The 17,383-nt window shown below is 46.3% G+C and overlaps 1 protein-coding gene across 5 annotated transcripts in view; it reads right to left on the reverse strand.

Annotated features, from left to right (window-relative positions):
- ENAH (ENAH actin regulator) overlaps window positions 1-17,383 on the reverse strand; it is a 799,370-nt gene that overhangs the window by 374,717 nt on the left and 407,270 nt on the right. For all 5 annotated transcript variants that reach the window (XM_086926161.1, XM_086926157.1, XM_086926158.1 and 2 more), the window contains exon 4: window positions 1,568-1,652. In XM_086926161.1, the coding sequence (XP_086782287.1) occupies window positions 1,568-1,652 (85 nt within the window). The remainder of the gene's footprint in view (window positions 1-1,567; window positions 1,653-17,383) is intronic.

The following is a 17,383-nucleotide window of genomic DNA, read 5'->3' on the forward strand; positions in this document are numbered from 1 at the left end:
AAATGAAAAAGAAAAACAGAAGACAAAAATAAAGAAGCAAAGAAGTAGAAAAAGAAGGAAGTGGAGAAAAAGCTAGGAAGAATGAAAAGAAAGAAAATGAGAAATCAAGAAAGGGGGTGTTAAACAAATGGAGAAAAGAAAAAAGAAACTGAAAAAGAAAAAAAAAACGAAAGAGCAAGACCGAGAAAGAAAACAAGAAAGGAAGCAATTGAGAAATAAAGAATGAATAAGAAAGAACATTTTTGAGAGAGGGTGGGTAGTTTGCAGGGTCCAGAAAGGTCAGCTTCGCACCTCCAAAGAACTGACCCATAACCTTTAAAGTCTTGCCTTCACAGATAGTTGCCTTTAGGTTTAACAATTTACAGCTGTCTATGTGTGAAGCAACCTTCGAACTACTGGTAGTTCACAATGGACCTGTTGCAGAGCCCTGCACTAGGGAAACCAAAGTGCAGGACGGTACTTAATGTCCAGTAAGAGAAAGGACTAGGGGCCCGATTACAATCTTGGCAACAGGGTTACTCCATCACAAACGTGACTGTTAGCGCGTCCGCCAAATTACAATTCCATTATATCCTATGGAGCTTGTAATATGGAGGACAGGATATTACTTAAGACAATACAGCCTAAATCGGGCAAAGACAGAGGGTGTTCTGCGAACTCAGTGCTCCAAGACCCTTAGTTCACCCTCTAGGTAACCCCACCCTTTGGGCAAGTCATGCACTGAAGAAGTATTGTACCACCTTATCGCTGGTGGGCACTGCCTATTCTCTTAGTGATCTGCCGGATATGTGCTTAAGTGTCCTAGGTGGGAAGTCCTGGAGAAACAACCACCATTCGTTCTCATAAAAAAAACAAAGAATGGCTATGTTCCCTCAGAAGGACCTAAGAGCTTGTGTATTGCAGTGACCCATTCGAACATTTGATTGGTAAAAACTTTGGACAACATTACTAAAAACATGGACAAGGGTAGACTAGACAGCCCTAGGTGAGAACGAGCAATCCGGTTATACACCAGTCCTATTGAGCAACACCTCATACATGTTCGCCATCAGGGGGTAGGGATTGGTAAGCATATAGGTTATTAACTGTATACATCAATATAGTGCCCTTCAATGCAGACTAGAAAGGTCTTTGTGGCTCCAATTACATTTACTACCCCTGTGAGATGGAGTATACATTTAATCCACAGAACATAACTCCATAAAAAACATGTTTGAGTTAGTCTATCAATTGTCATTTTTTTGGGGGTGGATAGGGGGAATTGGGAGGGGAAGGAGACAATGTAATGTTACCTAGTTCTTAAACTAGTAGAATATATAAACAATGTCAATTGTCACAGTTCTTGGGGTTGTATAACTGGAACATCTTGCACTGCACATACCCATGCCCCAGGCTATGTGCCCAACCATGTTCGTACAACTCCTGTTGTACACACTGCCGAGCAGTTACCATTCAACTTTGTGGGACTTGGAGGGCATGTATCCCAAATCTTGGTTCATTATGGTAAAGAAAACATTTTGATGACAAACAATGGACCGGTTTGACAAGATAAAAAGGATGCACGCACCTTCTCTGAATTTCAAAGTCCTCCTGAGATGGGCCATTTTGTACTTGAGCAGGTATGTGGGAATTTTGTCGGGACAACGTTGGACCTATAAAACAAGCACAGTTTTAAATTTACATTCCAACTCAAAAAATACAGTTTATTTAAAACTTTGGCCATGGTGTAATGTGGCATGCTGCGATGCATATCCTAGTCACGCCATCACCTGTGTGGGATGGAGAATGCCAAAAAGGTACTACAGAAGATTTTACAGATCTATTCTTGGCTAACCCAAATGAAAGGGGGCAACTTGATAATTTCAGAGACAACCTCCAGCTTTTAAAAAAAATATTATTGCAATTTTCTCAAACTGAAAAACACAGGACAAAAACTGGCAATCACCAAATTCGACATTTACTTACAATTGTGTTGCATTTGAAAATTGCTCAACCTCATTTATAGATGTATACAATCCTATGTCCCCTACGTACAAGCTGACCATAGGAAAAGGATACTAAGTTAAACAGATAGGTTCTCATCAGTCATTGAGGTTATCTTCAAAGTAAGCTTCACAACTATTCCAAATCTTATAGTGATTAAGTAGCCAGCCTCTGGATTAATAAACCAGTACCTCAAGTACATGACATTGGTCCATTCCAGGTCTCTAGTTTACCAGACTGGCGGGGGGGGGACTTTTTCCTTCAACTTTGTGCAAAATCCCCAGTCTTCCTCCCACCCCGTAGTGTTAGCCACAATCTTATAGACATGGTTAGTGCTCGTTAGGCCGGCTTCTTACAATATATTTAGGAGTCCCACCTTCCGACCAAAATCCAACCTCTGTTATACTGCTCGAAAGATGACACTTCCAGAAGGACTTCAACCTAATCATATGGAGGTTGTGTGGATAAAATATCCAACCTCAGCATCGCATCTCAGGTATTCAGACCCCGGAAGCACCACAGACGTCCAGGAGTCAAGTTGACTCAGAAGATTTCTGAAATATATCATATGTCTGTTCGGGATTGCACTCATGGCCCCAAATGAAGCAACACACATGGATTACTCCTCTACCAATGGGCCCATCTCTGCCTCATTTCCAGTTCTCTATTAAATGTCTGGAGAATTTACATCTTAGTTTTATGACCGCTTGATATTTTCCAGGAAGTGGACACATTTGTTGGTGTGGCCTCAAGGAGGCTATATTTTGATATCTCCTTGTGTTCCGACAAATGAAGGCCCATAGCCGGTCTCAACTGGAGGTACCTTTAAAGCTTTGTGTGCAATAACCCAAACTCCTTCAATTTCTGAAAAGGGTTTTAGTGTCTTTCCCATGTCACTATGTGGAAATTCCAAACAAGTCCCGCCCTCCATATCCCTTCTGTAAGGTAATCTCTGACACCATGCCCAACGACAGAGGCATTTGACCTGTGAGCTTATCATGCAAATCTATCAATTTGTTGGAGGATTTCCGTGATGCCATCACTGTATGTGTAGCTGGGGTGGCACTTGGTGGGAGTCTGCTACCATACAAGAAATTAAGTGGAGAGCCCACAGTTAAGACACATATACAGGGGTTGAAACTCCTACAACGCAGGAGGAATCCACCCATTTATTTACCACTAGTAAGTGTACCACCAGATACTACGACTCAGGGTCCATCATAGTCTCCAATCAAAATTACATTTACAACGAACATATGAAATATAGGTGGCCATTATTTCACAAGAACCACCTTAGTAGTTAAGTCAGAGTGCACATGAATCTACGGGATGCAAGAAATGGAACATTTTGTTGTGAATAGAATACGTTGGGGAGAATGGCCATCTTCAATAATGTGATTCTTCCCATCATCTAAAGAGGGAGAGCATTTGTGTCTCTGGACACACTCCAGCATGGGGACATATTGTCGATCTTAGCTACCTAAACATTATGAGTGAGCCATATTCCCAAGTATTTAATACTGCAAGTGGCAACTTGAATCTAATGTTCCTCTGCCCTTGTTCCCGCTGTTCACTCCGGAATAGGGTGTAGAACTGCAACTTAGACAATTTTACCTTCAGTCTCTAGTATTGACTAAATGTTTCGAGTCTTTCCATTACTACAGAACCTAATGTCTAGGGATTATGGAAATAAATATGGATTGCAATTGAGATTTAGTAGTCTACTGCCTAATAGGTCCGCGTGGCAAGAAATAAATCGGCGGCACAGAACATTTGGCCAAGAGACGGGTCATGGAGCATGCTAGGGCCATCGCCAAACAGGACAACACCTATCCAGTAGCAAGACACTTTGCCAAACAGCATCCAATCAGAAGTGACTGTTTTTTCTGCATTGATCAGATAACTCAAAGAGAGGGGTGGAGACAGATGGAATCAAGATATAATATAGCACTGAGAACCAGAGTACCAAAGGGTCTGAATAGTGAAGAACTATGGATACATGTAGGGTAAATACAAGCTATATTGAGAATTCTGCAATGGATCTGTTGAACATGACAACATACTACGCAGTAACCAGCCCCTCCCACTACTAAACTGCTGTAGTTTGCCATCTGTGCCATATGGCCACCCTGTAGGAGGCAGGATACATTATTGCCTCAGAGGACAGAGCATTATTTCTGACAAGTATATCCTTTAAATAGTCCAACAACGTTACAACCTGCCATTCCTGTCTGACAGCACACATTCTACCTATATCACACATGGGGACCATTTTTCCATTCTGCATGAGAAAGTCAATGTTGTTTTGGACAAAGAAGCCGCAGAGAGTACCAGTATTGGGTAGTTCCTACTAAACCTAAGGATTTGTGCATTGTTTGGACAACATAAATCAAGGGCTTAGTGTCACGACTGATTCCAGACACCCCCGCAGGATATCTTGGCCTACAGACCAGTTAGCTCACAGTGCCACTGTAAGCTCCCCCTAACCAACCAGGGAGCAAACAATTTCGGGCAACCTTTCTCTCAGAGAAGTATACAGAATACAAAGTGGGACGTTTTCAGTGTATGTATTGAACCAACGTTATTCTTGTATAAAATACATGTGCTGCAGTCATTAGGAGACAGAAGCAAATAAAGGAGATTACAAGCACCAAAAGAGTGAACAGTAAATACATTTCTACCATGGTGCTAAAGCAATGAATATATGCAATAAATCTAACATACTCAAAAGATGCGGGCCCTAATCTGATTGTACCAAGAGTGTGTATGTGTGTGAAGGACCCAGTCTTGTTCTCGAGTTGGGCACCTCATGGAATGTCAGACCGGTGCGTGGTGATTTTTCAGCATGCAAGGACCTTCGTGCCAACAGAAGTGCCTCCTCTATCAATTTATCAGGATGCCTATTTTTTTAAATAGAAAGCAGCCATCGCGATTCGTGCGTTAGATTAGTGATGTTATGGATATGTAGATAGTGCGTCTCCCCTAAAATTAAAATAGGACGACTTTTGTACCTAGTGTGTAGAGATGCCTACATGATGTTCAAGGCATCACAGTGTTGTGCAAAGCTGGATCTATAAACAAGGTAGTTTCAGAGAAACAAATCCAACATTGTCGTGCATGCATATGTGTGCAAAAGTTCACAGTTCAAATGTTATTTATTAGGGCTATGTAAGAAACTAGCTGCTAAGCAATATAGGCCTAGCACGGGAATATAACACCAGCAATCGAAATACAGACTATGTTATTCCTGTTAATTCATGGTGAGGAGGCTTGCATCTTATTTTAGATTCTACTCCCACCCCCGCCCCCCCAACTATTCAAGTTGCTCACTATAGCCCAGGTTCTATCTGCCCCGGGCACTGAATGCAGCCATAACTTTAAGAAGTACAGCTGTGTGTGCGATATATTATGCCAACCTCTCATTGGCTCGGTTTGCCAATGCATCAGGTAAGGCAAGATGGAGTTTTGGGTAATCTGTGTCGGGGGCATTAATATTTATTTCATCTAGCTTATTTGAGATCCAGACCATTTGCCAACTTATATAATTTTGTTCATTCGTTTTAGATGAGATACAGGGTTTTCACAACTCTTACGATGTCATGAGCATACATGGATTGCAGCAGTCTGTGTATACCAAGTTGTAAACCTCGCCGGTGATGGTGTTCTTTGAGTATATATGAAAGGGCGAAAATAATGGGTGATGGGCCAGCCTTGCCTTGTCCCTCTGTTAATAGAAAACGGGAACATAGAACTGAATTGCGTAGCCTGTGGCGTGGATAGAGCAGTTTGACCCATCTGAAGAAGTCTCTACCATTCTCTCAAGTACCACTATCATGTTAGGTCATTGGATACAGTCAAAGACTTTGGCCACATCCATGCAGTCAGTGATCACAGGTCATTTGGGATCAATTTGGTGAGTGAGTGAGAAGAACAAGCATAGATTATCAAAGGTAGACTTGCCTGGGATGACTCCGGATTGGTATGTATGGACTATACTAGGTAATAGTTAAAGGAGGTAGTTGGCGAGGACCTGCGCCAGAATTGTATTGTGTAATTTGTTATAAAGGACTGTAGGAGCCAGGGGAGGGGGGGGTTACCTGGTTTAAATCAATTGAGGACTATGGTTTCTCTAATAATTGGTGGGAGTATGATTTTCTTAAAGGACTGGCTATAGACCTTTAGCAGTAGGGGCAAGCTCTTCTACATTTGGTAGAATTCCATAGAGAGCCCATCCCCACCAGGCCAGTGCAATTTCTCATAGAGCTTATGACCCTCTTAATTTCTTGGATGGTGATGAGCGGACAGAAGAGTTCGCATTGGTGGAGCTCTAGCCAGGCTAGCATTGCCCTATTTAGGTACTCATGATGGGAGTGTGTAAAATTGTTGGTTTGCTTGTGTAGAGCTAGATTTAGTAACGTAAAAAACATTTGTGATTTCTATAGCGCTGTAATGTCTGCCTGCCTTCTGGTCTGTGGAATCAACTCTGATAATATCTGCTGTCAGCGATCGGATCATGCCCACCAGTATTTTGCCTCTTCAGCCGCCACGTAAATGTAAATGTAGTAGTACTTGTATAGCGCACGAATCGATCCAGGAGGGTATCTCTGCGCTTGTACGCATACCGCTGTGGAACCCTTCCTAGCGTTTCCCTGTCAGGTGCCCACTCCTGGGCACCCCCAAGGTGAAGCCAGGCATCCTAGCGTTGTTGGGGCCGTTGTGGAGATTAAGCAAGCTATTGCCCAGAGTTGCCGAGTGGGACCCATGATTAGAATAGGCACTGAGGCGAGAATTATCAGATCCGAGGAAATGGAGCCCAAGTCCCGCCGAAGCGGGAATTGAATCCTGGTCCTGGGCTAGACCTCTGCATCAGGGTCTGCCGCTCTAACCATTGAGCCACACTTCTCCACGTAACACCGCAAATTTTAAACTACTAACAGATGATCCTGCCGGTTCAGATCTGCAGTCATCCACCTGCCGCAGGGTGCGTATTTCAGGCTCCAACAGGAGACAAACAGGCTCCTTGACATCGGTGTGATTTCTCTGGTCAAGAGAGGCAGGACAGGAAAGAATCCTGCATCATTCTCTTGCATTTCTTTTTGGACTATAACTTACCCAAGGATTTCAAATGTGAGGAAGATCATTTGCAGGAATGGCCTCGATATCAGTAGAGGGTCTGTGCACTAGACTAAGAGGGAGTGGGACTTGCGCGCCTTCTATCGGTGCACAGTAATAGCTTGGCTTTACTGCCTCAGATCCCCTTGGGGTTCGTCTGAGCAGAGTCCTCACATGACTTGGAGTTGTCAAGTCAAGTCAGGAACATTTGTTGAGTGCGCATATCACCCGAAAGGCCTCATGGCGCTAGCGGACGACTCCGCGTTAACCGAGCAGTAGGAAAGAGGGATACTGGTAATGATCAAACAGGCAGGTTTTTAATTCCCTAGGGAATAGATTATGATCTGTAACAGAGCAAATAGTATGGAAGTTTATTCCAGGGGGTGGGTTCCAGGAAAGAAAAGGATCCCCCGCCGTTCCTGGCGGTGTGAAATGTGTGGGGGGTGAGGAGAGCTCTAGAGCTGGATCTAAGCTTCCTGCTTGGAAATACCAGTTGAGTTTATTTGCAAAATAGCTGGGCCCGCTTCCGTACATACTCGTATGCGCAAGATAAAGGATCTTGAAGTGAGTTTGCTTCCTGATGGGAAGCCAATGAAGGTATTTCAGACTTTGCGCCGATTGAGACCTAGATGGGAGATTCAGCACCAGCTTGGCCACTGTGTTCTTCAGGACTGGAAGCCTGGAATAGAGATCTTCGTTAATCGATGCTAATAGAGCATTTCCATAATCAATACGGCTTATGATCAGTCCCTGAACAAGTGGCTTTCTTGCTTCTATTGGGATCCATTGAAAATGTTTCTGTAAACTGCACATGATTCCATAACAAGTGCTAATTATAGGATTTACATGATTTTTCATTGATAGTTGGTTTTCAATGAATGCTCCCAAGTTCTGCACCACTGGTCTAGGAACTGGACATGGGCCCAGATTTTGGGGTCACCAGTTATTTGATCAGGTTTCATGTGCTTTACCAAAGAGTATAACCTCAGTTTTGCTGCCATTTAGCTGAAGGTGGTTGGCGCTCATCCAGTTCTCAATGTGGGTCATGCAGTTCTTAAAGCGCGTTTTAGTGTCCATGGTATCCGGATCGAGGGTAATCAATATCTGGGTGTCATCTGCATATGACATGCAGTTGTGTGATGATCCTAAACAAAAAAAGAAATACCACTAGAGGATCTGTCAGACATCTATTTGTGACAGTCCCTACGAGGCTTAAAACTTTGTGATTTTAATGTGGGAGGGACATGTACCCTTGCTCAATGGAAAATAATTTTAAGGAAAAGTTCATCAAAGACTAGGAAAAAGTTTTGGAGTGAGCTCCAGATCCACCTCTGAAGAGGAGTGGGGAAAAAAAGGAACGGACATCAGTACACAAGAGCAGAGCTTCTATGCAGCTCCAATGTCGCTTCTGGGATGGAGCAGACTCAGAGCCACATGATGATATCTGCTGGCATCAGAAGCAATAATCTGAAAAATCTCTGGATCCAGTCTGGCGGTATTCACAAGGTGAAGAATCTACTGTTGGGATTATCCATAAGAACTCCCGATTTTGTATGTAGTTAATATAAGTTTTGTGTTTAAGTTTCTGGTTGCCACATCTGGTACTTGAACCAGACAAGAGTGGAGATTAATTTTGAATAGACGTACCAACACAATATAAAGATGTAGAGGGTTAAACATACCCATGATCTAATTCTGGTAAGCAACTAGTCCTACTCTGAAGAAGAAAAAAAAATCACTGTTTCGTTCACGCAACCATACCTAATATTCTACCCTTTATTGTGCATGCTGATGAACGCACATTTGAATAATCAATGGAGTCAATCTTCACCCATGATAATCTCCTGATTGAATACATACATTTGTATAATGAGCTCTAACACCACATACATTTACTCCTTACAATAGCGAGTTGTGACTTTACCAATTTTTTTTTCACTGTTGATGCATGCACAACAACCATAGAGAGTAGACAGCCATCTCTCAGCAGTTACACAAACTTGAAACTGTCTAGCGTCACTGCTCCTGGCAGAGGACTAGTCGTAGCACATCATATACAGTTAGAATGTCCAGCTTGGGTCTAGAAGGTGGATTGCATACCACATTTTAAGGTATTTGGAAGCTATCCATAACAAGCCTTTGTATAGATCATAAATTGCATTCATGTGTAGACATTGTTCAAAACTGTGTTGCAATCTAGCTACGTACTATTTTAAAGAACAAGGGAACCCACTACGTAAACAAGGACCTGGGGTATCAATTGCAAGAAAAACAAAGGTCCTTGGCAAGGAAAATGACAATTATAATAATTAGAGGCCACAATATGCACTATAATAACCAAAAAAGTCCAGCCGGACTTGCAAATTTATTCAATAATTAAATAAATTGATTTAGAAGGAAACAATAAAACAGTGGGACACAGTCCTGCATCCACAATGCTATACGTACATTAAGACAATACAAACATATAAGGTGTTTCAGGCATGTGAGGAAAAATGGAGCAAGAAGGGGACGCCTTCCGCCGTTCCATTGTGAACGAAGGACCTCTGCACACAGCCCATCTGGAAGCTGCCTTAATTAGGTCCTTTGTACTCCGTCCGTCTTGGAGCCCACCCTTGGTTCCATGCCCTACTCACAGGCGATCGCGCTTCGCTCCTCGGAAGCCGTCGCACTTCTAGGTCCATTGTAGACCAACGTCGCAGTACTCACGAGATCCCTGTACCGAGACACTGCTCCTTCCTGGAGCCCATCTCTGAACTATCACCTAGCTGCCCTTCGTACCTCGTCAATTGTTTTCCAGAACATAACACCCTGGATGCCTAGCCAATAACCAACCCTAGACGCTCCAACTGACCAGGCTTCCACCCGGACACCTTAACCTTAAGGTGCATGGTACAACCACAACAGTTTACTGCAGCAGCCAGATCTGACTCAGCCCTTCCAGACCACTTGGGAACAGCGCGGTAGACACACCGCTCTTCGCGCTTATGCTTTATTTCAGGCAGGCAATGGTTGTCCTGATGATAATCCACCATCTTTGACTGGATCGAAACGCCGTGACATGATATGTGGGCTTAACACTAGTTCACTATTATGTGCCTAAAACGTTTTGTTCCCCACATATGTGAAGCAAATGCATTGTAAATTTTCCCCTTCTTGCTCCGTTTTTCCTCACATGCCTGAAACACCTTATATGTTTGTATTGACTTAATGTACGTATAGCATTGTGGATGCAGGACTGTGTCCCACTGTTTTATTGTTTCCTTCTAAATCAATTTATTTAATTATTGAATAAATTTGCAAGTCCGGCTGGACTTTTTTGGTTATTATAGTGCATATTGTGGCCTATAATTATTATAATTGTCATTTTCCTTGCCAAGGACCTTTGTTTTTCTTGCAATCTAGCTACGGTCACCATATAAGTATGTTCCAAACATTCATCAACGACTAAATAGATAACTGATTGGTTTTATATATGGACAACATTGAGTGTTCATGTTTTAAATGTGTTGTGCCTGTCTGAAATTAAGTTTTGAACACTCACTGCTAGTAGAGAGTGCCCAAGACCACTGAGCTGTCTAGTTACAACCAGCATCGATGCCTTTCTGCTATTCACTCTTGTTAGCAGTACAGACTGGTACTCGCCTGACTATCTGTGCCACTTTCAGGCCAATAATTACGTCACTAGTCCTCAAAGCTAAATGGATGCACTTTAATTCCTAACCAGAGTCACCATTTTGTCCTAGGCTTTGCTTTGTAAAGTGCATCGTATGGGGGTCGGAAGCTACTATGTGGTGTATTTATCAATTAACTAAGTGATCCAAGATCTCATATGGTAAAGATTCCATTGAAGAGGGAACAGCACGTCACAAATGATACGAGTTAATTGTTGGTTGCACCCACTGCATGATTGAAAGGGTTTTCTCTCACCCAGTTATTCAACGTCCAGTGCTTTATTTCGCAAATGGCCCGAGGAAAGAGAGGGATCTGACAAAATGTATAACGGAGTTAAGGACCAATCCAGGTTCAGGCATCCCTCAGAACTATGGAATGCTAACCAGACAGCAATACGAACAACATTTCTCTCTGGCTGCAACACTTATCAAGTGAAAAGTGCATCTCAGACCATTGATCCCACAGCACACTGATTTAACTCCCACTCGAGACAAAAGCCCATTCAGGTGACCTGTCAGTAGTTTGAGTCAGGAGATGGACGGAGCACTGAAAATTCAGATACGCACCCCCAGTCACAGATCTGGGTTGAATCCATAGTCGTTCTTTAGCTCACTTCACCACCCCATTTCAGCCAAATTCTATCATCTAGGTGAAATTCTCAGAGGTGAATGGTTTCCTCTTAGAGACTTTGATCGCACGCCTCCTTGCTTATTCACACAACACACAACACACAACAGCAATGCTGACTTCAAGATCTGTCGCTGGCAAAGCGAAAGACTTTCATAGCCAAGCAAATATTCTCACCTCCAGCAGGGCAGTCAGATGCACATCACAGGCCAGTAAGGAACATTGTGCAAGAGAGTACCACCCACAAGGGAGGCAAACCCTTCAACTCTTTCTCTAGGAAAGTCCATCCACATAGGGCCTGAACCCATCTAGATATGCAGAACAGTAGCCCAACTGGTATGATTTGTAGACAGTTAGTAAGGATATGAATACAACCTTATGAAGCAAGGAACAAGGAAACTCTATATGATGGTCACGTGTGTGAAAGAATAATTATGGTGGTTCTGCAATCCACCAGTGGCAACAACACTCATGGTCTGCATTTGAAGTCCAACCAATGAACAGCAGTTTGAGATGGAATCAGGGAGGCCTTCTCAATTTAGAGAACATCGCAATGCTGCACAAGGGTGATTCCAAGACCCTGGTGGAGACTCAATAGATCAAGGGAGAAAGACTCCTGCAGCAAGTCTACCAAGCAGGTATAAAGACTAACCCTCTGGAGACGCAAGATGACCCGCCTCAATAGCCATGACGTTCATAACTACTCAGAACCAGCAACAGAAGAAACAGAACAGCAAACTTGCAATGATCATCTGCTATCAAACAGGAGGGACGGATAGGGCTTGAGTAGGTCCAACGTACATGCCCTATGCTCAATCTACAAAAAAGAGGGTATGAAGTTCCTATGCGGTGTATTAACCACTCAAAAGGGGAGGGTGTAACAGTACTACAGGTAGTGAGGAGGGAGATTCCTCCTGTCGGAACTAGGACCCTCACACATCCAGCAAGCTAGAGGTCATGCTTCATCATATGGGCCTCCTCCTAGTCGGGCCGGTGCTGCAATGCCAGACGGGCACCCTTAAAGGGGCTCTTTTTCTGAGATCTTCTGTTCCTCGCTGTATGGGTGCCGTGGGTGTGAGGTGCCTATGTGAGTGTAGATTTGTAAAGTGATGAAAAACAGGTAAGGGAGTCCTCTGTGGTAACTGTTATTCTGCGAGGGACCCAACCTGGTTAAAAGTCAATAGGGAGGGTTATAATGTGACAAAAAATGCACTCAACACCCAGATGGTCAACATGTTTTTCACCTTATGTCGTCAAAATGTGATCAATGGCGGTTCTTTAGGACCGGGTGAATTAAAAAACTATCTACACATGTGTGGGAAGGTGCAACCCTACCTACCACTAGTTGTTCCCCTGGGGCATTACCCTTAGGGAATGAGGCAACCTTGTTAGGTATAGAGTACTGCCTCATAAGTTGCAGCGGAGTGTAAAAGACACAGTCAGTGGTGTCTCTGCTCCCATTAGGAGCCTGCCGGCATACCTACGGATCGGGGTAGTCACCGAGATTGACTTAAGGCCGGTGTCAGAAAAAATGCTGCAGCCAAAAGCAACGATTCAGAGGGTGCAGTAATGCATGAAAGAGGCAACACTACAGGCTTATGAATAGTAAGTGGTCAGAGGGCTTGGCCTAGATGACAATGTCACTAGTTAACATTGGTCAAACACTACGCCAGACCTATGGTGACTGGAAGAGGGACACTAAGGTAGGTAGGGTGTGGGTAAAATGAACATCATAGCCCTTTGACAGGACCCCCACTTGCTGCAGCAGGTGAGAGAAAACTCACCATTGGGCAGGGGTATAAGGATGGGTTCTTAGTCTCACTCACTTCCCCATGGCCAACCTTTGTGTCGGGAGAGAGGAACCATGAAGTAGAACTGGTTGGTGTCCTCTACCATTTGCCATAGCCTAGCTTTCCATGAACAGTTATGGTGGGTGGTGTGAGAGCACAGAGTTCAGGTCTTCAGGTCATTGGAGAATCCAAGGTACATCAAACAGACCTTACATAGTGGGGCTCTATGACAGACCTTTGCAGGAAAGCTGCAGAAAACCTCAGGGCCTCTAGATCCTGTGTTTGAAGGAGGGGATAATAAAATGACCAACTTTACCAGCTTCAGTGGCTTCATATATTGAATACATACTCCAATCCAGTGTTCTGTCCCGATAGACCTCATGCAGCACCTACTGGCCCCGGTGAAAAGAAACTGCTGGAAAAACATCAGGATGAGTCCTCATGGCCTGGGGATAAAGCTCATACCAGGAGCCTGCAGAGGCAAATATCCATTTCAAATTCAGGGCCTGGAGAAAGGGTTTTACTGGTACTGTTTGGAAAAAGTACAGTCACATCCTCTTGGATCCTCACACATTAAGCTGATGATTCTTTAGGCATTAAGACAGAATGTCACAGTAAAACAAGCAGTTAGTACTCGGATGTTGCCAATGGATGTGGCAACCACGCTTAAGCATGACTTTGGAAGAAACTGAAAACAGACCTAAATAAGAGCGCGTCGACTCTACTTCTTTGTCTGCATGTGTGCTTAGACACAGCCATTTCCACTGGACAGAGAAAGGATGGAAGTGGCGCTGCTTCTCGAGTAATAAACAAGTCACTGGACCATGAGGTCTGAGAAAATTGGTGGCAACAACGAGGAGTCAATCCATTTTTAGGTCGAGTGACCTATCTCAATGCGCACATGCGCATTGAGAGCGGGAGCTCGATATAAAGGGGCTTAAACAGATGTTTAACTAGCTGGCGATTTGGTGCTGTGCCCGTGAAATGCTCGTGCACAGCATCAAATCGCCAGCCATCTGCCATCTGCTCCCCAGCAGCTCCGCCCCACAAGCTTCCCCCAGCGTGCGCTCTGGCTCAGTCGAGCCGCACTCCTCCCACACCTCTCACGCACAAGTGAAGCTTCACTTCAAAGGCCCCCGCATTTACATTTCCCTCGTCTCTTGTATTCTCTCACTCGCACGCTCAAACACACACACATTTCCTCTTAGCCTCCGTGGCACTCTCGTTCTCCCTTTTGCATGCACATTTTTTTTTGCTCTCAGCTTTCATTACTCTCTGCTGTTCCCCTTCTTTTACTCTTTTTCTTTCAGTCACTCTTTCCGCAGCCTGTCTTCATGACTGTCTCTGTTTCTCTCTCATATTATGCCCCCTCTCTCTCTCGCTCTGTTTTTCTCTCTCAAACACACACGTACACGCTCAGAAAGATGCTTGTAAGCACACGTGTAACTGCAGCCTGGACAACGAAAAACTTCTGAGTGTGGCCAGACTATGCAAACTTTGTACAAGTGCAGTGAATTTTGCATGAGCTTTTTTTGCATCGACCTTCTAAGTGCAAATATAATATTTTCACAGATGGATGGCTGCACAAAACGGGCTTCTGCAGCAATCCGTGCAAATGTGTTTGCATTGCTCATTCTGTGCCGATTTTGGTGCAAGCATTGCAGTGCACGAGTGCCATGGTACTATGTTGGTTGTTCAAGGGTAGATGGGTTCAGATCTTCGTTTCGGTCTGCCCTTTAGTTTTCACAACAAAGCAAAGACAACCCTGAAAATGTCCATGAAGTATAAAACATCTTAATGTAAATTGTCTGGCAAATTCCCACTGAACACCACCACATCCACCATCACCACCACATCCACCACCACCACCACCGCATCCACCACAACCACATCCACCACCGCATCCACCACAACCACATCCACCACCGCATCCACCACAACCACATCCACCACATCCACCACCACATCCTCCACCACCACATCCTCCACCACCACATCCACCACCACCACCGCATCCACCACAACCACATCCACCGCATCCACCACCACATTCACCACCGCATCCACCACCGCATCCACCACCACATCGACCATCACCACCACATCCACCATCACCACCACATCCACCACCACATCCACCATCACCACCACATCCACCATGACATCCACCACCACATCCACCATCACCGCCACATCCACCACCGCATCCACCACCACCGCATCCACCACCACCACATCCACCACCACCGCATCCACCACCACCACATCCACCACCACCGCATCCACCACCGCATCCACCACCACATCCACCACCACATCCACCACCACATCCACCACCACATCCACCATCACCACCCCATCCACCACCACCACCCCATCCACCACCACCACCCCATCCACCAACACCACCACCACCCCATCCACCAACACCACCACCACCCCATCCACCACCACCACATCCACCACTGCATCCACCATCACCACATCCACCACCACCGCATCCATCACCTCCACATCCACCACCCCATCCACCACCACCACCACCACATCCACCACCACCACCACCACCACCCCATCCACCACCACCACCACCACCACCCCATCCACCACCACCACCACCACCACCCCATCCACCACCACCACCACCACCACCCCATCCACCAACACCACCACCACCACATACACCATCAATTCCACCGCCACATCCACCACTGCCACATCCACCACCGCCACATCCACCACCGCCACATCCACCACCGCCACATCCACCACCGCCACATCCACCACCGCCACATCCACCACCACCACCGCATCCACCACCACCACCCCATCCACCACCACATCCACCACCACCACATCCACCACCACCACCACATCCACCACCACCACCACATCCACCACCACATCCACCACCACCACCACATCCACCACCACCACCACATCCACCACCCCATCCACCACCACCACCACCACCACCACATCCACCACCACCACCACCGCATCCACCACCACCACCCCATCCACCACCACATCCACCACCACATCCACCACCACCACCACCACCACCACCACCACCACCACCACATCCACCACCACATCCACCACCACATCCACCACCACATCCACCACCACATCCACCACCACATCCACCACCACATCCACCACCACATCCACATCCACCATCACCTCCACATGCACCATGACATCCACATCCACCACCACCACCCACCACCACCACCCCATCCACCACCACCACCCCATCCACCACCGCTTCCACCACCACCACCCCATCCACCACCACCACCCCATCCACCACCACCACCCCATCCACCACCACCACCCCATCCACCACCGCTTCCACCACCACCACCGCATCCAGCATCACCGCATCCACCACCACCACATCCACCACCGCCACATCCACCACCGCCACATCCACCACCGCCACATCCACCACCGCCACATCCACCACCACCACCCCATCCACCACCCCATCCACCACCAACACCACATCCACCACCCCATCCACCACCACCACCCCATCCACCACCCCATCCACCACCAACACCACATCCACCACCACCACCCCATCCACCACCACCACCACCCCATCCACCACCACATCCACCACCACCACATCCACCACCACCACCACATCCACCACCACCACCACCCCATCCACCACCACATCCACCACCACCACATCCACCACCACCACCACATCCACCACCACCACCGCATCCACCACCACCACCCCATCCACCACCACATCCACCACCACCACATCCACCACCACCACCACATCCACCACCACCACCGCATCCACCACCACCACCCCATCCACCACCCCATCCACCACCCCATCCACCACCCCATCCACCACCACCACCACATCCACCACCACCACCACATCCACCACCACCACCACATCCACCACCACCACCACATCCACCACCACCACCACATCCACCACCACCACCACCACCACATCCACCACCACCACATCCACCACCACCACCACCACCACCACATCCACCACCACCACCCCCACCACCACCACATCCACCACCACATCCACCACCACATCCACCACCACATCCACCACCACATCCACCACCACATCCACCACCACCATCACATCCACATCCACCACCAGAACCCACCACCACCACCCCATCCACCACCACCACCCCATC

The sequence above is a fragment of the Lissotriton vulgaris genome, chromosome 6 (genome assembly GCF_964263255.1).
Source record: "Lissotriton vulgaris chromosome 6, aLisVul1.2, whole genome shotgun sequence".
Taxonomy (NCBI): Eukaryota; Metazoa; Chordata; class Amphibia; order Caudata; family Salamandridae; genus Lissotriton; species Lissotriton vulgaris.